This window comes from Siphateles boraxobius, unplaced genomic scaffold (genome assembly GCF_051911475.1).
Source record: "Siphateles boraxobius isolate OS27281-9 unplaced genomic scaffold, OSU_SipBor_1 65, whole genome shotgun sequence".
NCBI lineage: Eukaryota > Metazoa > Chordata > Actinopteri > Cypriniformes > Leuciscidae > Siphateles > Siphateles boraxobius.
In genome coordinates, this window is record NW_027509192.1 from 10,106,954 (window position 1) to 10,129,267 (window position 22,314).

At 35.5% G+C, this 22,314-nt stretch overlaps 2 protein-coding genes and 1 long non-coding RNA gene across 7 annotated transcripts in view; 2 read left to right on the forward strand and 1 right to left on the reverse strand.

The window, feature by feature from the left end:
* The window catches only part of cald1b (caldesmon 1b), a 28,389-nt gene extending 9,412 nt beyond the window's left edge, over positions 1-18,977 (forward strand). Inside the window, exons 2-17 of one of the 2 annotated variants that reach the window (XM_077210856.1) lie at positions 1,498-1,608; positions 7,470-7,589; positions 8,195-8,657; positions 8,777-8,821; positions 8,926-9,510; positions 10,399-10,440; positions 10,553-10,626; positions 10,720-10,978; positions 12,610-12,741; positions 12,876-12,919; positions 13,019-13,094; positions 13,169-13,309; positions 13,428-13,550; positions 15,148-15,216; positions 16,346-16,379; positions 17,470-18,977. In XM_077210856.1, coding sequence (XP_077066971.1) covers positions 1,529-1,608; positions 7,470-7,589; positions 8,195-8,657; positions 8,777-8,821; positions 8,926-9,510; positions 10,399-10,440; positions 10,553-10,626; positions 10,720-10,978; positions 12,610-12,741; positions 12,876-12,919; positions 13,019-13,094; positions 13,169-13,309; positions 13,428-13,550; positions 15,148-15,216; positions 16,346-16,379; positions 17,470-17,483 — 2,301 coding nt within the window. In that variant the 5' untranslated portion in view covers positions 1,498-1,528 and the 3' untranslated portion in view covers positions 17,484-18,977. The remainder of the gene's footprint in view (positions 1-1,497; positions 1,609-7,469; positions 7,590-8,194; positions 8,658-8,776; positions 8,822-8,925; positions 9,511-10,398; positions 10,441-10,552; positions 10,627-10,719; positions 10,979-12,609; positions 12,742-12,875; positions 12,920-13,018; positions 13,095-13,168; positions 13,310-13,427; positions 13,551-15,147; positions 15,217-16,345; positions 16,380-17,469) is intronic. The other variant, XM_077210857.1, reaches the window with a different exon arrangement.
* On the reverse strand, positions 7,172-22,126 carry LOC143720908 (uncharacterized). 3 transcript variants are annotated; one of them, XR_013196649.1, is made up of 4 exons: positions 21,773-22,126; positions 21,626-21,688; positions 16,806-16,937; positions 7,172-7,536 (listed from the first exon to the last, which is right to left on the reverse strand). It is a non-coding gene; the product is annotated as an uncharacterized LOC143720908 (long non-coding RNA). The 3 variants fall into 3 exon arrangements; XR_013196648.1 differs by lacking the exons at positions 21,626-21,688; positions 21,773-22,126 and adding an exon at positions 17,058-17,381; XR_013196650.1 differs by lacking the exons at positions 7,172-7,536; positions 21,626-21,688; positions 21,773-22,126 and adding exons at positions 14,957-15,061; positions 17,042-17,396.
* Positions 19,107-22,301, forward strand: tnnt2d (troponin T2d, cardiac). 2 transcript variants are annotated; one of them, XM_077210858.1, is made up of 11 exons: positions 19,107-19,299; positions 19,463-19,506; positions 19,956-19,980; positions 20,065-20,122; positions 20,248-20,364; positions 20,512-20,589; positions 20,671-20,784; positions 20,888-21,000; positions 21,652-21,742; positions 21,954-21,991; positions 22,092-22,301. In XM_077210858.1, coding segments are annotated over exons 2-11 (681 nt in total). In that variant the 5' UTR covers positions 19,107-19,299; positions 19,463-19,505; the 3' UTR covers positions 22,138-22,301. The 2 variants fall into 2 exon arrangements, with proteins under 2 accessions (XP_077066973.1, XP_077066974.1); XM_077210859.1 differs by adding an exon at positions 19,646-19,653 and having other exon boundaries at positions 19,107-19,502; positions 22,092-22,289.
* Positions 22,302-22,314: the final 13 nt, after the last annotated feature.

The following is a 22,314-nucleotide window of genomic DNA, read 5'->3' on the forward strand; positions in this document are numbered from 1 at the left end:
GAGGAAAGCCAACCCAAACACGCCTGCAGCTCTGGTGGAAGCAGCCGACCCAACAAGTCCACACACCTCTAGCCTGCTGTCTAGCCTAGCACTCCGCACATGTGATATGGAGAGAAGAACACAGAACAGGCTTTGTCACACCACCAACCTAAGTTCCCACATCGATGCAAAGATATTATAATATAAAATGGAGACCGGTGTCTTGTAGAGAGACGACTATGAAATCCTTAACAGAATTATTCATGCATGTTCCCCATCAAGGATGTCGGAGTGCTGTCTGACCAACCAATTCTAAGGCTTCAACACTATGGAAGACTAGGTGTAGAAGTGATACTTAAAAATAAAATGAAGGAATAAGTTATGGTCATGTTTTAAGATGCAATTAAATAAATGGATAACAACAAAATTAATAAATCATTTTTAAATAAAAATAAATAAATGGATTCATCTTGCTGTCCAATGAAAGTCTATACTTTGAATGGTACAGTTCGCCCTACAAGTGAATTGTCCAATGGAACTTTTCAACTCTATGAAGAAAAGCATTTGTCAAACGACAAAGATAAGAAATTAGCAAATAGACAGAAAAGAAACAAGCAATTTTTTAAATTCAATTTAAAAATTGTGTTAATTTAATATTTCACGTGGCAGCCTATAGATAAGCACCCCACATTTCCACAAATTCTGTTTGAAGCTGCCAGTAAAACACTGAATTACCAAGTTATTATATCGTATACCAAAAATGAATGTTTTTTTGTTGTTTATATTGGATTTGGCACTTGGGTCTTGGCGGATTTCTGTTCAGGAAACTCTTTTTTTGATAGATATGATTTTTGGCTTTGTCTTTATCAGTTTTCATTATTTCAGGGAATGTAAGCAAATGTGCACTATTTAACTAAAATTTGACACTTCCTTAGCTCTGTTGAGCAGCTGTTTAGCAATGTGTTGGACACACAATCCGAAAACACAAACGCATGATTTATTTTAATGAAATTCAGAAAATTATATATGAAAAAATGTGGTAGCACTTTATTGTACAGTCCTGTTCTGCATGTACCATGCACTTATTATAGTAATTGCAATGGGTAATAACCTAACCTTAACCATGTAGTTACCCTTATATTACAAGTACTTTATTAGGTAAGTATAGATTAGTGTAAAATAAAGTGCTACCAAAATGTGTGTGTGTGTATATATATATATATATATATATAAATGATATGTATATGATATTGTATGGAGTAAGGTGAGAAAATAGAAAGTAGAAGATACTAACATTTTAAAATTAGAATAGTAGCAAATTTGAATTTGTGGCAAAGTTTGCCTTTCCTGGTAGTTGTCCCAGGGAAATTGGATCAAGAAACTGGAATGTTGTGGTTGGTCCTGGTGAGTTATAAGCCAAACAGCTGACAGGGAGCGTCTTGACTTTGAATTAGAGTGATCGGGACAGTTCAGATCTTTATAAATCCCACAGCGTCTGACTGTCTTCCTCTTTTTCAGCCTGCACCTAAAGAGCTCTGTGTGAATCATCATGGACGAGGACTTTGATTTCGAGCGTCGCAGAGAGTTACGGAGACAGAAGCGAGAAGAAATGCAACGGGAGGCAGAGAAGTAAGTGACACGGGTTCATTTACACACTGTCTTCACCTCGTTCTTTTTTTTAAACATTGAATTTGCTGTCAATCAATTTCACTATCAATCATCACTTTTAGATGACTCAATAAAATTCAGATCACTGTCATCCCGATGATGAATTGAATACTATTTTCAGCCACAGGAGTGCTGTCTGTAATTCTCTGGCCAAGTTGGAGAGGCCTGTGTCTGCGTGGTCCAAACAACAGAGCCTCTGCTCGCCTCTCTATTCCTTATAAAGGTTGACATGCTTGTAAATGTCTTCCTACGTTTACGGTGCTTTGTTACAGTTGACGGGCGGTAGAGTAAATCCAGATAATATCTGATTTTAGACAGACACTCATTGGGTATATGTTTTTAAGAGTGTGATGGTTTCTTTCGTACACAGAATGGTTTTACCAGAGTTTTACCGCAAAACCTAAGATAAAGAAATTAGAAATTATATTTAAGAAAATAAAGCATTTTTTTTTCTGATTATCCTTGTTGTAATGAAAAAGTAATGATATATGTTATTATTTAAATGTGTGTTTTGTACGGCTTAATTTATGATGATTTCATTAAAAATACATTTGTTATAGTTTGTTAACACTTTACAATAAGGTTTATTTGTTTATATTAGTTATGTAACCTTTTTGTAGTTTTCCAATAAAAATCACCTTTAACAATAATGGAACTAAAAAATGTGAAACTTAATGTGCTCAATGTAACAAGAAAATAATTTTACAAAGGAAAAAAAAATCTTAAAATTGTCATAAACAGGCTTAATTCTCTTTATGGAAAATGTTATTTTTTTTATAATAAATATTTGTTTCAATATTTTTCTATTTGCGAATGGTGACCTGTGCATTTTGTAAAACTGACCTACTTATCTGTCTAAGATTATACTTATGATTTCATGTTACTTTTATGTAGATACAATGCAGCTCACTAAGGGAGAAATGTTTGTCATTATAAAGAAAAGAGAAATAGCAAATGCCATAATTGCATTATGGGTCTTTTGTACACAATAAATGTCAATTATTCTGTCTTTACACTGGGTTTGTATAAACCAGATTAGATTTATTTATGCGCGTCTGTTTTTACACAAACCTTCTGTGGAAATCCGTCTTTATTTCAGGAACCCCTTAAAGTCCTTTCCAGCAGCAAACATCACCGTTCTTGTGTAATATGAAAAGTATGGACATTTAAAATGGTCATTTAAGGCCTGCAAACCTTTATTCATTTCATATTAATTCTTGAAATACATCAAAAGTTTGTATTAGCATGGGTAATGTGCGCTGTGGGTTTGGCAGGCCAGGTTTGTTCAGAGTGTTTATAGTTCACGATGACTTGGCCCACTTGTAGACTGAGAGCTGCAGTTTCTCCATCCCTCTATAACTCCCACTGTCCAGACCTCCATTTAAGGACTGATCTGGAGATGACAGATGCTTTACTGCTCTTTGTGAGGGGTAATACTCATTCCAGAGAACAGATGACAGCATGTACTAATGTTACACATGACTGTCAGCACGTTTGATCCTATTTTAGCATAGATTGGAATGCAGATGAACAGTTTTGTATAGTTTGTCTAATTTTGGAAGGACGTGAGGTTAATGGACAGTGTCCGTGGCAAGGCTGCAGGAGATGCTCTAATGATGACATACACTGTTAGTCTTACACTTACCATGTTTTCCGTTTCTGCAATTGCAATATTTAGGGTCTAGAAGATTACAGTGTTTACAGCGAGATTTTTTTTCTTTTTATACAAAAGTCTTTGTGATAAATATTCAGATAAAGGAGAATAAGACTCTGGTTAAAGCAGGGACTCTTATGATTTATTTTAATTGATTAAAAATGCATGAAAAATAGATTTTATAATGAAAGACTGACAATTCTTCTATGATAAGCATGTATTTAGTTTTTCTTAGAATTCATTTGGATTTTTTTTTTGATGGCAAAAAGTCAAAAATCACAACTGTCCTGATATCATAATGAATAAAAGCGTCATTAAAATAATAGAAGTCTTGGAAAGTATTTTAAAAATATTTTATTATCTATATTTCTTTCTAAAGCTACTCTCTATTTGATGTTTTTTTCCTTTAACACAATAATGACTTCAGTTTAAATTATCTTTTTTGGGTAATTTCATATATGCCCTAATATATATATATATATATATATATATATATATATATATATATATATATATAATTAATTAGCCTACATGATGTGCAAATTAATCACATATTAAATTCGGCTTAGAAATTTCCCCCCAAATAAAAGCATCAAATAGACATTATTTGATTCAACAGAATTTATTACACAAAAACTTATTTTATTACAAAAAAAAAAAAAAAGGCTACAACGGCCATTAAAAAAAAAAGATTTTTGTAAAAAGCCGCATTTGAATTGGTATTTAGATATACTTACAGACCATTTATTTATTTCAGCTCAGATGTGTATTTATTTATTTCGGCTCAGATGTGGCATTAAATGCATTTACACTGCAATATTTCTATATTTAAAAAAATATATTTGTGTGGTGTAATTCTCCAAAAACACAATGATATTTGTGAATTAACATTATATTTCTACAAAAAAAAATACTTCACCAAGAAAAACGTATTTAAATATTGGTAATTGGTAACGTATTTAAAAAATGGTAAAAACCTTATTAAACAAACTTGAATGTAAAGAGATAATTTCTCAGAACCTGGCATGTTTTAAAAGATCTTTCCTTTTCATTATCATAGATGCTCTTATTTGTCTTTGAATCCTGTGGTCTCAGCACATTAAACTGTGAGAAAATAGACAATAAAAAAATGTATTCTTTTATACTCCGGTCTCACTTCATTGTGGCAACAATCCGATCTAAAAAGTTGATCCCCAAGCCAAATCCACCATGCCTTAATAAAAGCCTTTCATCTTCTAGAAAAATGATGAATTCTGATACTTTCTGCTTTTTTTGTGTGCATGTTAAACTCTGAGTGAGGGCGATATATTTCTCTTCCGCGTAATCCTTCACTTCTTCTGCACAATGTCATATTTCAGTCTGGTCTCAGAAGCTGTTCAGTGCATATGTGCTGGAATGACCCAGAGAAAAACTTTATTGAGATGGATGAGTCTCAAGAAAGAAACCTCAAGGCATTTCAACCACATCCACTGGCTTTGTAGTGGAGAAAACAAACTTTATTGGAATCATATCTGGAAAAGAAATATTCTCTATGAAAATTATTGATGCTTAAGAATCCAAACTCCCCCAAATCCCAGCCGCCTGTGATGGTTTCCAGTTCAAAACAGCAACGGAGAGAACCCGCATATTTATGTCAAAGGAAGTGATCATGGCATCGCCAATAAATCCCTTGTGCTTGATTAAACAGCTCACCAGACACATCAGCATATTTTATGAATGTGTTTGCTCTTTCAATATTACCACTTCAGAACAATGCCATCATAATTCTGTCCAACTTAATTTTCAAACATCCGAGTATGAACTAGACTGTCAAAGAAATGGTGTGTGGCTTCTAATTTATTTACAGTATTCAGCATGTGTATTATATGAATTCATTCTACATTCATTTTGTGCCACAATGGCAGCGTCCAAAAATAATTTCAAACTATTGTATCACTGCATATTTAGTGGATGGTGAAGGTGAAGGTCACACCATGAATTATTGGTCATCATTTGTGGCCTTTCTATAGTACTGAAAGGAATTCTTATACTGTTTTTCATAGTACATTTTAAAATTTCTTGTAATTTGTACTTACAAATTAGTGTTAGTGATCAAGTATTGTCTTGTTGAATGTAATCTAGATTTTCACTGTAAATTATATATTCTTTTCTATTTAAAATAGATTAAATTATTTTAAACTAATATTGAAATACTATAAATTATATGTCCTGAAAACAAATGCATTTTTATTTTATACAATATTTACATTATTTTACTTTTAAAACGATGAATTTCTTTACAGTATAATGTTCATAATTTGAATACATAGTGGTATGATGTCCTGTCGCCCAGGAGGAATTAATTTTGTGATCATGACAGATTGACTGTACATTATAATAAATGAACATGAAATATTATGTGAAATGAAAGACATGAAACAAGCACAGCTATGTATTTTTGTAGAACCCAATGACACCAACAATCACTCCGATCCCCTTAGCTGTCGGGAAACGCAGCCCAGGTTATCTTTTAAAGGCTTGTCAATGTGCCGAGTCTCTCTGCAGCAGGTAAAGGAAACTCCACAGACTTTGAAATGTTTTGACTGCTGCTTTTACTCCAAGATTCAGCCATAATCTCTCTCAGGAGTGTGAGCTTTCTCCCTCCATCTCTCATTGCATTTCATCTGTAGCACTGGAGGCCTGAAAGCTATTGTATTCATCCAGAAACACTTCTTACAAAAGCCACACTGTATTCCTCCCAGGAAAATCACAGATACTCCATCTGACTGTCTTTTTGGATGACCTTTTTCAAATGGAACTCCCTGAGAGGACCGGATTGTTTCGGATTTCCGCTTTTAGGTTTGAGAAACAAAATTGCGGTCCCTGTTATGGGTTTCTCTCTATCATCTACAACATCTGTAAATGATTGGGAAGGGAAGTGAAGAGGAGATGGGTGAAAAAAATAAAACCCATCCTCCATCAATTGGTCATTTCAAGTGCTCTCACTGCCTTGTAAACACCAACATGCCATGACAAACCCAAGCCAGGCCGGACTCGCTCAACTTCAGCAGTAAGAGGGAGAATTTGAGCACAACATTGTGGGTGCAACATCTGAGACCGACAATGAGGCAACTCTAAGGGGAAAAAGCACATTTGGCATCTAAGTTTACAATCTGGCTAATTTACCATGACGCTAGGATGCTAACAAAGCTTTCCCCTCAGATTGCAGTCCAAACCTCTCTCTGTGTACTCCCATGCCTCAAAGATTTCATTACAGTTGAGGTTTTCGGGTCTGATCGGTATCTTAAGCAAGCTGGTAAACCGAACATAAATAAACACAAGAAACTGTTTATATGACTCTCAGGGTCTTAAGAAAAAGGCTTTTGTATTGGGATTGCATTGCCTTGTTTTTTGATATGTAACATGGTTATACCATTTCAATGCTGAAAAGGCATATGATTATAATAAATATTGTAAACTGAAGAACATTTAGAGGATGCTAGAGGACGAAAGCCATATGGTAAATTAAAAGTTTCAAGTGGCCTTTCCATAGTAATATAGGGACTTCTGGGAAAAATGTTCTACAGTTTCTTTTTTTTAAAATAATTATAAAATAACTCACATTTTGTATTAACAAACAGTACTTTATTGTAAAAGTACTTATATTGTCTCGTTGAGGATAATATAGATTTTTACCTTAAATTATACAGTAATTTATACTTTTTACTTAAAACAAATATTTTTAATATTTTTTTCAGTAATATAAAACATTATAGATAAACAACCACACTTAGCATGGTCAATGTTTTAATGTTTTAAACAAATAAACAAACATAAAATAAAAAGTAATACATTTTGATTTAAAGAATATTTTTAAGTATGTTAATTAATACAATTACAAAATTTAAATAATTCAATAATAATAATACATTTTTATGCACATATGACTCAAAAATTAATTTCTCCTCCTTTAGCTTAAAAATCTGATCATATTTTTTAGTAGACTGTAGACTTAAGCTTACATTTGGTTGTATTATCATTATTGAGTCTTCGGGGTGATGTTTTATTTCTCACACGCTCTTTCAGTGCTGAGCCAAGAAGCATTCATAAATCTGTCAGTATTGTCTGTCTGCATTCATATGGAAGAATGAGAGTCTTAACTCATGTCTGTGTCCCACCGCCTCTACAGGATGAACTCTCATGATGATGATGAGGAAGTGGCCCGGGAGCGGAGGAGAAGAGCCCGTCAGGAACGCCTGCGCAATATGGAGAATGAGGAGTTGAGTAACACAACAACAGAAACAAACAGGTAGATCCATACAAAAGCATTTTTTTCATACATTTTGTTAAAAAAAGCTGTCGTATTACAAATCACAACACATGAAATGCTGGAAAAATATAAATATTGTAGCCAGGAATTGAGAATTCATTCCCTCATTTTATTCATTCATTCCCTTGTTTTAATTAAGAATTTGTTCCCTCGTTTTACAAATAAGTATAACATGGCCACGATTTACTAAAATGAGGGAATGAATTAAAACAAGGGAACAAATTCTTAATATGACATATATATTTTTGTCTGCATGTCATGTGTGGAGCTCCGTACTACGTAAAAAAAAAGTAAAATTTTCAAAATGAAAAGCTTTTCACTAAGTTGTTTAAATGCTTGGTAACACATTTGTAGACAAATATAAATTGTGCCTGATTTATTTATTTAGAAAACTTTAAAATAATTCATTTATAAAGTTTCTTTACATCAAATGTTTTGATTTAAAATAAAGCGTTTTTTATTTATTTAATGTAATCTAATGTAAAAACCTAATTATAAACTTAACTAAAGCCTGATATAAAATCTGAAATATTTGTATAACTCATAAAAGCACTTGGCTACACTGATAATGGTGTTGTTTTCAGTACAGAGACGTCCTCACTGATCTCTAGTTCTGCTCCAGCTGAGGATGATGATCAGGCTCTCTTGGAGAAGATCGCTAAGAGAGAGGAGCGGAGACAGAAAAGGATGAAGGAAGCTTTGGAGAGACAGAAGGAACTTGATCCCACCATCACGGATGAAACTGTCACCACCGCCACAGAGGACGAGCCAAGTCGTAGAAACGACAAACTAGAGTCCTCCCAAAATGACATTTCCTCAACAGAAACCAATTCCTGGAAGGAAAAGGAAGAGATAAAAGAGGAGGAAAAGGAAGAGATGAAAGAGGAGGAAAAGATAGAGGAAGGCCACGTGGAGGTTGAGGAAACAATCGCAGTAAAGGAGGATCCAATGTCATTTACAGCAGCAGACGAACCTAAAGAATCTTCTGAGAAGATAGACAGACCAGAAGAGGAAGACAGACCACGGAGGTCCTACCTCAGAGAACAGGTCATTCCCTCAACATTTTTTGCTGTCATTACAACTTATGATGAAGGTTCAGTACATTAGCGAGGCATTTTATGCGGTTTCTGCATTATTTGTTTATTCTGACACTTCATTTGTTACAGGAATCCATTGAGGAGAAACCCAAAGAACCAGCGGTACCAAATGAGGTATGAGGCTCTTAAAAGTTGAGTTTATAACAAAAAAATTGGTGAGTGCCTATGAATTGATTTTTTTGTCTGTAATTATTTTAAATGATGTGTTATATTTTTAGGAAAAATCTGTTAGTGAAAATATAGAGACTAAAGAACAAACAAAAGTAGATTTAGCAAGTGCAGATTTAGAAAAGAAAAAGGTAGAATCTGAAAGTCTAATATCAAGAAAAGAACCAGCAAAAGAGGACAAAATAGAGGTGGAAGCCATAGTGGAGCCAGCTGCACCAGAGATTGAGAAAGAGAAGCTGGTAATGAAAGAAGAACATGTAAAGGAACCTGAAGAACATGTAAAGGAACCTGAAGAAAAACTTGTGGAGGTGAAGGTTCGAGTTCAGGATAAAGCTCCAGAGAAGGAGGCGGCTGAGAAACCTATGAAAGAGCAAGAGAAACCCCATGTAGCTGTTGAAGAAACACCAAAAAAATCATTCAGGGAAGTTGAGGTGAAGGCCAAAACCCCCAAAAAAGAAGAGGAGAAACCACAACTGAAGATGGAGGTTGGAGAAAAACCATCAACAACAAAGAAGAAGGTTGAGGAGAAAACTGTGACTCCAAAGAAAGAGGTTGAGGAAAGGCCTAAATGGAAGAAAGAGGCTGAAGAAACGAAGGCCAAACTTAAAGAAAAAGTCAAATCAAAAAAGGAGGAGGTATTCGCCTGTTACCCTGAGTGATGCATAGAAATCACAGAAGTATGCACAGCTCACGCTTCTAATGCCCATTTCCGTTTGACTGGATGGACACCTGTGACACTCATGAAACCTGTGAAGAACATGTTCAGGTCATTTCACACCCTAAAGGATTTTTCATTTTTCATTCCCTTAATGCGAAAAAATTTAACATATATAATATATAAAACGAAATATATGTATATAAATACATATTGGTATCATACACTTAAAAATGTATGTATTACAGTGATAAGTATCTAATGAGAATCATCATTGAGAATATTGGGAATTACATTGGGGGTGTCACAATTGAAAAAAAACAACAACCCTGCAATAGTCCTAAAAATAAGCTTAAGGCCTAATTGTTTTCATGCTAAATATAATTTGTTAATTTTTCCTTTTGATTTTGTGGTGAAATGTCACCTGGACATGTTTTCATAAGATTTACCCATTTATGATCAAATTTCACTTTGCTTTATACATGTACAGTTGTGGTCATAATTATTTGCATCTCTGGTAAATATGATGAAAGCATTTATTTCATAATGTGATTTCCCCCCCACTTTCAATTATTTTCCCTCAATGGAGGGTTAGATTTTTGCGATTTCTTTGAATGAAAGATCAAAGGATAAACAATGCAGATTTAGTATTAAAGACATCTTTGATCATATTTACTAGGGGTGCCAATAATTCTGACCACAACTGTATATGCAGTTCTGAAAATGCAATATTTGTGTCAAGACTGCTCTGTTTTTGCTGTGTAATTTGCATGCAGTGTGGTCAATTCTCCATGCAATACACACTGATTGCTAAATCACTTGTTCACACTTAGGACAGAAATTAAGTTGCTTGTTTTTGTCTCTTTAGGTTGTGGAGGAAAAGTCGAAACCTTCCTTTTTGCGTGACAAAGTAAGTGAATGGTGCAAATAGCATCACAACTCTACCAGGACGTTTTAGTTTGAGAGAAGGACAGCTCAACCTAAGAATAAAATAATCTAATTTACTGTTTCTCCATTCAAAGCTAAAAGTGTCAACAAAGCCACAAGATGTAGCAGAAAGCACCGCCAAAGCCAAGAAACCAGAGAAGACACTAAGGCACAGACAGATTCATTTGTTATTTCACAATTGATTCTATTTGCATTTGGAGAGCCACAATGAGTATAAAGCCATTTTTTCTTCACATTTTAGTCCAACCAGCTTGCGTTCCCCTGAAACAGAGAAGCAGGACCCCATCGCCAAGCTGGAAGCAGAACGCAAGCTGCAGGAGCTGAAGCGCCGGCGGAACGAGACGGACGGCCAGGTGCTGGAGAAGATGAAGCAGAAGCAGCAAGTGGCCGAGGCTGAACTGGAAGAGCTGAAGAAGAAGAGGGAGGAGAGGAAGAAGATTCTAGAAGAGGAGGAGAAGCAGAAGAAACAGCAGCTGGCAGAAAAGAAAGCCAAAGAGGAGGTCGATTTTTTTTTCTACCTGTAAAGGTTAAAGTATGGCTGAATGCTAATTTGCATACTAATTCTGCTTACTAAAAGGACTGTGCTGCTGGTGGGAAAGTATGTAATTGTAAGTATATATTCAGACAGTATTTAGTATACTAATAAGGCATAACCTGTCGTACAAGTGCAAAAGATTTGGGGTAATATTAGCTTAAAACACAACCAAATTCTTGGTTTAAAAAGTAAAAAATTATTTAGAATGCTAGTTCTATTCTGGCATATCTGTTAAAAATAGTATGCAAGTGTATAGTGTGCAAGAATTAAAATCTTAGACAAAAGCAGACAAAAGTCCAAAGTATACTGTGGTACTGTCGAACACATAGCCTTCCAAAGTATACCAAAGACTTTAGGTATACAAAGACAGTGCACTCATATTACTATGACTAAGACAATATGGCGCAATAAGTCCCGCCTTCTAAATAGAAATGCCAAGAACTAATGGGTAAAGTCATTACGTCTCTGCAGCTGCCTTTGGAAGCTCCTATAGAAACAGTCCGTGTTCTGAGACGTACGCTTAGGACGGCACATACGCATTGGCTGGTCCTGCCTGAAAAATGCTGTTTTTTGTCATGATTTGAGCATTTAGAAAAAACGCATTTATGAGACAGTTGTTGTCAGATTTCATTTGTTAATTTCAAAGACGAAATGTAAACATAAGGTTGGTGAGAATTTGATGACAGCTTTGGAGAATTTGATGTTTCCCCATTCAAAGAGATATGAGCTGTAATTGCATGAATGAAACAGCTGCCAGAGAGGCGTTTCAAAGATGGCCGCCGAGTGAAATGATCTGCTTTAAAGGGACTTTGAGTGTCTATTTGATAATGTGTGCGAACACGTGCGCACTAGAAAGTTTCATCCTTGTCCTGTATCTCTAGAAGTTATTACTGATCAAATAAGTTGTTACTCGTCACACAAGCGCTTAACGTGGGCATCTGTTGTTGTTGCCATCTTCAGTAGTTTGTTGTCATTATCTCATCAGTTGTTTTTTTCGCCTGTGAAAAAGCGGGTCAGGCCAGTGTTGCCACCTTGTGAACAAACTAATTACTGCACAAAGAAATGTATATGATGGCTGCGTATAACCTGATTTCACCAAGTGCAACATGTTCCTGGATAATAATCTTTGTTGATCCTGGAACAACATTCTAATCAACCAATCTGATTGGAGGGACAAGTAAAGTTTACAGTTTATGTCAAGTTTAGGCTCACAACCAGGGTATAGGTGCTTCTAAAAAAAATTCACCAATCGTTTGCCTCTGATTTTAGGGACAAGTTATTGGTAGGTTTAGGGGAAGGGATATGGTTAGGACTACATTTTCAGACAGGAATGTCGTTCCAGGATAAACAAAATAGGTTGACCCAGGAACACATCTAACTCGTATGTGCTTCCTATGCTGATGATGACATTTGCATCATGTGGTCAATAGCGTACGCATAAAACTGAAGTAAACTTTAGACTTAAGGGGCCCTTCGACAATGTAAAGGTAGCGCAATGGAATACAAAAACATGTTCTGTGTGAAGAGCCCATCGTGCACCTTTTTGTGATTATTATAATGCGGCCCTTGTCGTCTTCTCTCCACTAAAATGAACAGGAAGAGAGGAGGAAGATGAAGGAAGAGATTGAGCGAAGGCGAGCAGAGGCAGCCGAGAAAAAAAAACAGAAGGAGGAGTCGAAAGAAGGTTGCAAAGCACCATTCATCGCTCCAAAAAGCGCCTCTGCAAAAGTCAGTGGCGTCTCTGACCTACTCTAGTGTCACTTACAAAAAAGCACAATATATTACTATGTTTTTTTGGGATATGGGACTACAGTAATGCGTTTAATGTGATGCACTTTATACTGTATTTGTATATTCGACAGATTGGTGAGAAAGCTGAATTTCTTAACAAATCTGCTTTAAAAAGGTAAGAAGTCATTTTACATTATGCGGTTACTCAACAGTTGACCACATACTGGGGTCTGGGATATACTGAGTTGATCTTATTTTTTATATATATAACCAGTCCGGTGAAGACGTCACACACTCCATTAGTTTGCAAGATTGGAAACAGGCTGGAGCAGTACACTTCTGCTGTTCAGGTGAGGAATAGTGAACACTAGAGCGGCAATCTCTCGCTTATGACTCAGTATGAGACTCTTTATCTGTTCTCCAGACCAAAGAGTTGACCAGATCCCCCAAATCTCCTGTGGACGTACCTGTGGCTGAGGGGCTGCGGAGCATCAAGAGTATGTGGGAGAAGGGGAATGTGGTCAATCCCACCCCGAGTCCTGCAAGCCCCCCAGCGGTCACCAAGGTACAAGAGGAGAGAAACTGTTTCAGCACATCACTGCTGAAAGAAGCAGATACAGCAGGATTACTGTTTATACTTTGTCTGAAAACAGAAGTATAAAATCTGCAAACTGTCCGATCAGGAAACAGCTGGTCTGAACATCGGCGTGGCTGGGCGCATTAACAGCTGGAAAACCAAGACTCCAGAGCCGAAGCCCACTGAACCCAAACCAGCCCCTGAACCAGAAAAACCACCTGCCAAAACTGTGAGTCAGTCTATCTATCTATCTATCTATCTATCTATCTATCTATCTATCTATCTATCTATCTATCTATCTATCTATCTATCTATCTATCTATCATTATAGTATTTATTAATATTTTAAAAAGCTTATATTTTTAAGTGTTAAAGTTAAATTTGTGTGATGTGCTTTTGTCCTTTTATCATTTCAATAATAATTCTATATATGTTTAATACATTTTTATACCAGTTTTACTTTTTTTGTAATTTTAGTAATTCTTCAATTTAAACTCATTTCAGTTAGATGCCAAGACAACAATTTTAATTTTTAAGCTTTTCAAGTATATGTTTTTTATGTAATATTTACATTTTATTTTATTTCAGCTTTATTTAAATTAGTGAAATCTTTATGGTTGTTTAATGCCACTTGTAAATCCCCTTTAATCCTCTAGTTATTTAAAAAAGACCAATAACAGAAAAAAACCTTCGGTCCCCCCATAATGTTCAAGGCGTCTTTACGGTAGAACATTAGGTTTACATAATTTAACATTAGAATTTATGCATCTACATTTTCTAAGAAATCATGGAATGCAAAACTTTCACAGGAACTGTAAGGAGTGGTTTCACACAGGTTGTGTAAGTAAACACTCTTATGTACTGTATGGTACAGGGTGGCCCTCCAGTGAGTCTTTAGTGTATTGCATTTGACCTGATTCTGGCTTAGATTTAAGAATTACAGCAATCACATTTTTTCGAATAAGATTTTTCTTTTTTTCTACTTTTTCTTTATTAGAAAAAGCATAACAGATGTTCTATTCTAACAGATATACATCAAAAATATTTAACAAGGCAGAAAATACAAGAAAGAGTACACATAAAATTGAATAAATAAAAAAAGAGAATAAATAGAACATGATAGTACCATTGTATTAATCGAAGTATCTTGGAATACTATGTAAATACTGTAGTACATATGTGACTCTGGACCACAAAACCAGTCACAAGGGTCAATTTTCTTAAATTAAGATTTATACAGAATTGGAAAGCGTAATAAATAAGCTTTCCATTGATGTATGGTTTGTTAGATAGGACAATATTTGGCTGAGATACAACTATCTGTTGTCCATTTATGTTCGCGATTTTGTTGCATCCACTCACAAATATAAAATTTGTATATATTTACGGTAGGAAATTTACAAAATATCTTCATGGAACATGATCTTTACTTAATATCCTAATGAGATTTGGCATAAAAGAAAAATCGACCCATACAATGTATTGTTGGCCATTGCCACAAATATACCCGTGCGACTTGTGACTGGTTCTGTGATCCAGGATCACATATAATAATTCTATATGTTTTACCATCTGGCACACCCTCAGCATTTTTTATAGTATCGTGCTATATTTACTTTATCTCTATCTTCCTCCCACTCCTCTAGCTGTGGCCTTTTCTTCTCCTTTTCACTTTTCTGTCACACTGCTGTCCACTGTTTTTCCTCTGTTTCTATTCAATCCCCCCTCTAGAAAGGTAAGCTTTAATACAGAAAACTTTTTTAAAAATCCATTAACAACCTATATGCAAATCTAATGCAGGATGGTTTGTAATTTTGTTTTGGCAGGACCAGAAGCCAGCTGATGTCACTAAACCACGTGGCCCATGGGAAACAAAGGGCTCCACACCTGCCAAGGTGAGCTGAGTGGGTCGAAATATAATAAGGTGTTCAATCCATCAAAGTCAGTTATTTCATTTACTGAACGTTTCCTTTCACCAGCCCAGAAAAGACATTGACAGATTATTACAGGAAGTACCAAAGTGGTGTCTGATACCTGTTGATTTTATGGATTGTTATTCACTTTACACAAATTATTGGCTCACCTACCCAATTTACAATGAACTGGCAAGTCTGAATATATGTGAAAGATTTGTCTCAGGTCTCATGAATTCAAGTGATGGACCATGGTCTATCAGCACCACTGTATTCATCATCTCTTTCTCAGGCATTCTCATATTAAGATCAAACGAGTATGCTTGCTTGTTTTCCGTTCTTTCTGTTAGTTTCGGTTTATTTTCCCCACAAATGGTATTAACAGTTGCTCTTTTAATAGTATCAAAAAATACCAACACTATTTTACATTTTGGTGAAATAGTAGCTAATTTGTATGAATTCGTACAATCTGCTTATGGCCATGTAACATTTATGTTTAGGGGTGTGCCTTCATGATACATTTTTTTTGGTTTTCATATGTTTCACATTGTACAAATCAGGGATGCGCGATATATCGGCCACCGTATCGGTAATGTTCATTTTTAATGTTATCGTTATCGGTCCGATAAGAACATTTTCGATAAATAATGGATTTTATTTTATCCATGGCAAATGCATTTTGATTCTTTATTTACAAGTATGTTATCCAATGACCCGTTTGCATTATTTTATTTATGTGTATGGCAATAGATTGTTTTATATATAAGGAAAGTTAGCCATAGTCGTGTGAAATTAATTTTAAAACTTCAACTAGGCTACTGCACTGTATATGCTTGATTTATGTTGAAGCGTTTGGGACATGGGTTTTAATGGTAAGACTTTTGTTTTTGTAAATAGGCACTCACAATTATATAAAATTTGGATTTATATTTATCAGCCAATATATCAGTTATCGCCTTTCAAATATAAAGAATTATCGGTTATCGGTCAAGGCCAAAATCTTTATATCGGTGCACCCCTAGTACAAATACATATGCAATCTTAAAATAGGTTTAAAATGCCTAAAGCAAGACTTTTTCAAATCACACTCTTGTATTGCTTTCTGTCCCAGGTGTTCGCAGCCAAGAGTAAATTCGTCACAAACGGTGAGTGACTGTAGCTTTTTTATTTTTCTCTCTCATTCAGTTCTAAATGTCAATTTTTTTTATATTTGTTAACGTGATCAACTAAAAATATAAATTCTGTCATTACTTACCCTCATATACATACAAAAGACTTTTTAGATATTGAAAAGAATGTTTTAACTGTTTTTGCCAATACAATGAAAATCAAATGGGGTCCAAAAAATTACATGGGTCCTCATTGACTTTCACTGGACCAAAAAGACATTTTTCTAAATATCTTCACTCCACTAAGTAGATTTTCTCTCTAAAAAGGGTGAAGCAGTGGGGGTTGTTTTAACTGACAGCGGCGTGGTGACAGCAAATGTCTGAAGTCATAACTCTAACTGGCCAGTGCTATTGTAAATCTCTCGTTCACATCTCATGCCACGCTATATTTAAAGCACCGACCTTGTTCTCCTGCATTGGTACTCCACGAACCGCTGGCGTGTCAGGCATGATTCCAGTGTTCATTTCACCCAGCTCCTCGCGTGTAGCATCATAACGCATCGCATTCCCTGCCGCAGCTGTTCTGTTGAGCCACTGCATGGACGTGAATCACTGGATTAGCATGATTGTCCCACAGCAAAGCAGTTTAATATTTAGAGTTACAGAAGGGATGAAAGTATCACATTATGTCACATTACCCGCCTTAACACCCACATTAGCACATATTCTGACAGGGATCCGGCTTTTGTGGTTTATTATTATTTATTTAAAGATACTAGCGAAGACGTTAACAAAGAAGCTAGTAGCAGCAATCCTCCCCGGTCTTTCAACTTGTCCTTGAGAGTCACATAGATGACAACGTACTTGATATTTGTCCCACTTGTGGCACAACTTGAGACAATGTCACTTTTGCGTTTTCGTCTGGGTCACGGCCATGTGTTAACTCACTAACTGGGAACAGGTGCGAATGGCTGGTCTATTTGCTCTTGTGTATTTGAGGATGTGTTGAAAAAGCCTGCTGAGTTATACACATGACGTACAGTATGTAGAGCAAATGCAACTCTCTTGTACGGTCTCTTTGCTAACTCATCAGCACATTAACAACATATTCCTTTACGTTCTACAGGAACAAGAAAATAAGGACATCCGAATAACCCCAGATCAGCCGAAATGGAAGACGCTTCCATAATATGTGCATCATTTTGCAACTTCAGAGCACAGATTTTACAACAAGTGGCAACCAAACACAGTACAAAATATAAATCATACAAAAATGTCTTTAAAATCGAACATTTAAATTTATCACAGTTACCATAAATCACACAGGCCCAATAATACATATTAAAGTGTTAGCATTACTATCAAACATTAACAAGTGACAGGTGCATTTGCGCTAAAACACTGTAGAGTTTGATTGGACGCAAGTGTTTAAGTGGAAAGTGTTTTTCACCACCCTTTTAAACATTGATAAGCCTATTTATTTTGCTATACTAATGCATGCTTATATATTTTTTTCTGCTGTTCACAATGCTATAAGATGAAAACAAATTTGAACAAAAATCTCATTTGCGCATTTGAACTATTTTACTATATAAACAGCTTACAAGCATTAGAACTAATAGATGCGGTCATATTAGCGAAATTTTTGTGAGAAAATAGTCTATTTTCAATAGTGTAGCAACGTATGGAGAACATTGGGCAACACAGCAAATTCGAAACTGAACCTGTTTTGAAATCGCCGTGGCGAAATCTTTTGCATTACTATTTGATTCCTATTAAAATTACTGGATTTTGCCCACAAAAAATTGATCAGTAAATGTGACCACACCTTTAGGAACATTTAGCCTTTTTATCCCTGATTAAAAAATATAACAATACAATACAATAATAAAAATATAATACAACAGAAAAATCTTTTGAATTTCAGATGACCTGTTGAATTTACACTTATGATTTAATGCTTTGAAACATGTTGTGGTTTAGGTGTTTGGTTGTGCTTTGCTGATGCTGCTTTTGCCTGTATGAGTTTTATTCATATGCTTTGCACTTGGAGTCTCAAAGTCATGCTATGAACACTACACATCTGATAAAGCCGCAGTCACGTTAGACTTGTTTTTTAAATACTTTTTTTATAATCATGAATTCAACATATAACAAATAGTAATAGCCCTACATTCAAATTGCGAAAATATGAATTCTGCTTGACTACTTTAGACATATGCATTCTTTTAATTCAGACAAGAGATCACACTGTGACGTATCAATCTTCTACTGGATACGCGTCTTCACGTAATGCAAATGCGAAGGTCAGAGTTCACCAAACTTGAACTTTGGAACGCATCGAAAAGCCAAACTTTTCGAATGAGCTCGCGTTTGCGGCCTGACGCATTTAGGTCAATGGAAAGAAAAGTGTAGTGTGACCGCCCCTTAAGACAATAATAAAAATCTTACAGATATAGCATTATAAAGTATTTGGGAAGTTGCCTAATATAGTAGCTTAACTATTTCAAAATATCAATAAAAAATTTCAAATATTTCCTACTTTAACAGTTCAAACGGTCAGTGATAATCACAACAACTGTACAATTATTGTATTATCAAGCAAGCCTACACAGTAAAGTAACGATACATGCACACATTGCCTCTGCGTCTTTTCTGTTCTGCACTCATTGTGTCATTTGAGACAAGCCGTCTGTTCCTTTCTCTGAATGGATTGGGTTTCACGGGGTGACAAAACAAGGCCGACTATGAGCAGGTCAAAGAGAATGTTTGGTTTTAGAACTTGACAGAAATGCATCTGACAGTCTAACAATAGAAGAAGGCTTTCAGCACAAGCCAATGAAAGGACGATGAGGTCACGTGGTGTGTTAGTATGTTAGCCTTGAGACTGAGGACCGATGCTCTAACACACTCTAAAAGAGAGCCGCTCCATCTCTGAGATCGAGAAACAACCCAGGTAAGAGTTTCAAGATGAATCAGTATATTCAGTGCATTCTCCCAAACCCCCTTCCATTATATAGGAATAATGAGCAAGATGCATTTTGGCATTTTGTGTTGAATTTAAAAATGTTTGTTGTTGCTTAATATATCCTGCTTGTAATCTTTGACATTGCTTATAGTCATGTCTGACACAGAAGATGTGATGGATGAGGGGGTTCAGTGAGTAACAGTTTTAAATCTCCAAATATTATGATTTATGTTAAAAAAGCTATCAATCTTACAATAAATTCCATGTATTGAATTTTCACTTATACATCTTTTTGTCTGTGTGTTTGTGTGTTTTATATAATTTTTTATAAAAGGGAGGAAGGTATTGTATCACAATGTCTATATATATTATATATATAACTCCAAAATGTATGTATTTATTTATTACAATGCAAGTGACTGTTTACCTACATTTACATTGGTATATATTGTTTACACCTAGCATAATTGCAAATAGTAAATGCATATTGTAAATAAAAGCGATGCTATTCGGTAAATCTGAGCAAAGTTTAAAAAATTGACTATGCTTATATTATAATAATGGTAACTTTTCATTATTTTTAATTGTTTATTGTAACTGTTCTATTCAATTGCTTTCAAAAACATATATTTCTCCAATTATAGTGGACGAATCAAAATCCAAACCAAAGTAAGTTCCATTATTCTCTTGTATGCATCATTATGCATCCAGATTAAACTGTTTTTTTTAAATGTCTTAATCTTTTATCTTCAGGTATCTATCAAATATCCAAGCACCAAAGATCCCAGAGGGAGATAAAGTCGATTTTGATGTAACTAGGACATTTTCCTCTCCGTTACACTCCTTTAAACGCATACCTCTCACTTTCAAACTCTAAAATCTGTAGGCCTATCATTCTCTCTCTCTCTCTCTGTGTGTGTGTGTGCGTGTGTGTAGGACATCCAAAAAAAGCGTCAGGAGAAGGATTTAACCGAACTACAGTCTCTTATAGAGGCTCATTTCCTCCAGAGACAGAAAGATGAAGAGGAACTCATTACTCTGGTCAACAGAATCGTGAGTGTTTCCTCATGAATGTTGTTTTTAATTTTTTGTTAAATATGTACGTAAAAAAAGAGGTAGAACTACATTATTGGATAAACACCTCGCAGATCCTGCAAGAGGAACTTCTGAGCAGAATTATGTAAATATGTGTTTTAACAGGAGAAGAGGCGAGCAGAGAGGGCCGAGCAGCAACGAGTAAGAGCAGAGAAAGAGAAAGAGCGTCAGGCCAGACTCGCTGTGAGTGTCAAATTCTGCACAAACACCTGCCAAACCAGTGTTTTATGCAAATATGATCATGAAAATGAAAACTGTTTACAGGAAGAGAGAGAGAGGAAGGAGCAGGAAGAGCACAGAAAGAAGCATGATGAAGATGCCAAGAAGAAGAAAGCTCTCACCAACATGACCCAGCAGTACGGTGGCGTACAGCAAAGGGTCAGTGTTCACCATATTTAAGGCTGTAAATAAATATTGTCAAGTTACATGATCATTTTACGCAGATTCTTTCACTAATATTATAATTATCGCTGAACTAAAGGGTGAAGGACGCAAAGGTGCCAAGAAACAGACTGAAAGGGAGAAAAAGAAGAAGATCCTGGCTGACCGGCGAAAACCACTGAATATTGACCACCTGAGTGACGACAAACTCAAGTAGGCTATGACAGTTTTTCATATAGGTATTCTTTAATAATAGAAAACAACACACCAAGTGATTGATATGTCTAACATTTTATTAATTTCTAAAATGATTTTTCTTTTGTCAAGGACAGACCAGGAAACAGGCCTACAGGATCATTATTTAGAACTAGAATGAAAATAATTTAGAATATCTTAGAACCCTAAAAAATAGCAGCCTACCGTTCGCACTGAACGCAAGGAATGAATTAAATGCGTTTCTCCCCGAACTATTTACGATTAGCCTACTACATAAACTACGCAACCAGTATCAAATCACCATTTAAGAAAAAATATATGGCCGTTCGCAATGAACGCGTTCTTGCGTTTAATAACGCAAGGAATGGGAATGAACTTGGGCTTTTTACTTTACTTTTTAGTAACTTTTTTTACTAAGATTTTTTGAACTACAGCAGTAACTAACCGCATAATCACTATCAAATATACCATATATTAAACTAGTTTCTGTTCTCAATAAACGCGTTCTTGCGTTTAAGAATTTGAAAGAACTTATCCTGGAATGAGTTTTTCCGAACTACAACGGCAACAAGGCGCTGAAAAACATCGCATTGAACAAAAACAAAACGCTGTGTGAGCCCACCTTAATATTTCTGTCACTCGTTGCAGGGACAAAGCCAATGAGTTGTGGCAGTGGCTGATGGACCTGGAAGCAGAAAAATACGATCTCAATGAAAAACTGAAACGCCAGAAATACGATGTAAGTGATATCTAAACTTATTTTACTTACTTTGAAATTGCTTGTGGGGCTTTATGGAGCTTCTGTAATGCCGTTTTTGAGGTTTTGTAGCAATTAACAGTTTCACAAAATCCAGTTAATCTTCAACGGATGGAGCTTGGGCTGAGGTAAATAGGTTGTGTTCATTATCACTGTATCCTGTTAACACTTGTCATGTTTCTGTCTCTCACAGATAAATCAGCTCATTTGCCGCGTCCAGGATCACCAGAGGTAAGAATCACATTCACATCTCGCTAACTGCTGTAAGTGTTGAGTCATTCGGTTATAAATCCAAAAACTATTTTTAAACTCTTGCTTTTCTATCTCTTAGTGCCAAGGGACGCGGCAAAGGCAAGATGGGAGGAAGGCTGAGATAGATGTTGACAGCAGATATGAGAGGATTTTGTGTCCTCGTGCATTCGTTTTTTGTTTGATTGATGTTGGTATTTAAAAGTCATTGTTCTGAACATACAAAAAAAGCCTTGGCTGTACATTTTTGCTCTGCATTTTGCCATAAATAAATTCTATCACTGACTGTTAATTTAAGTTTATGA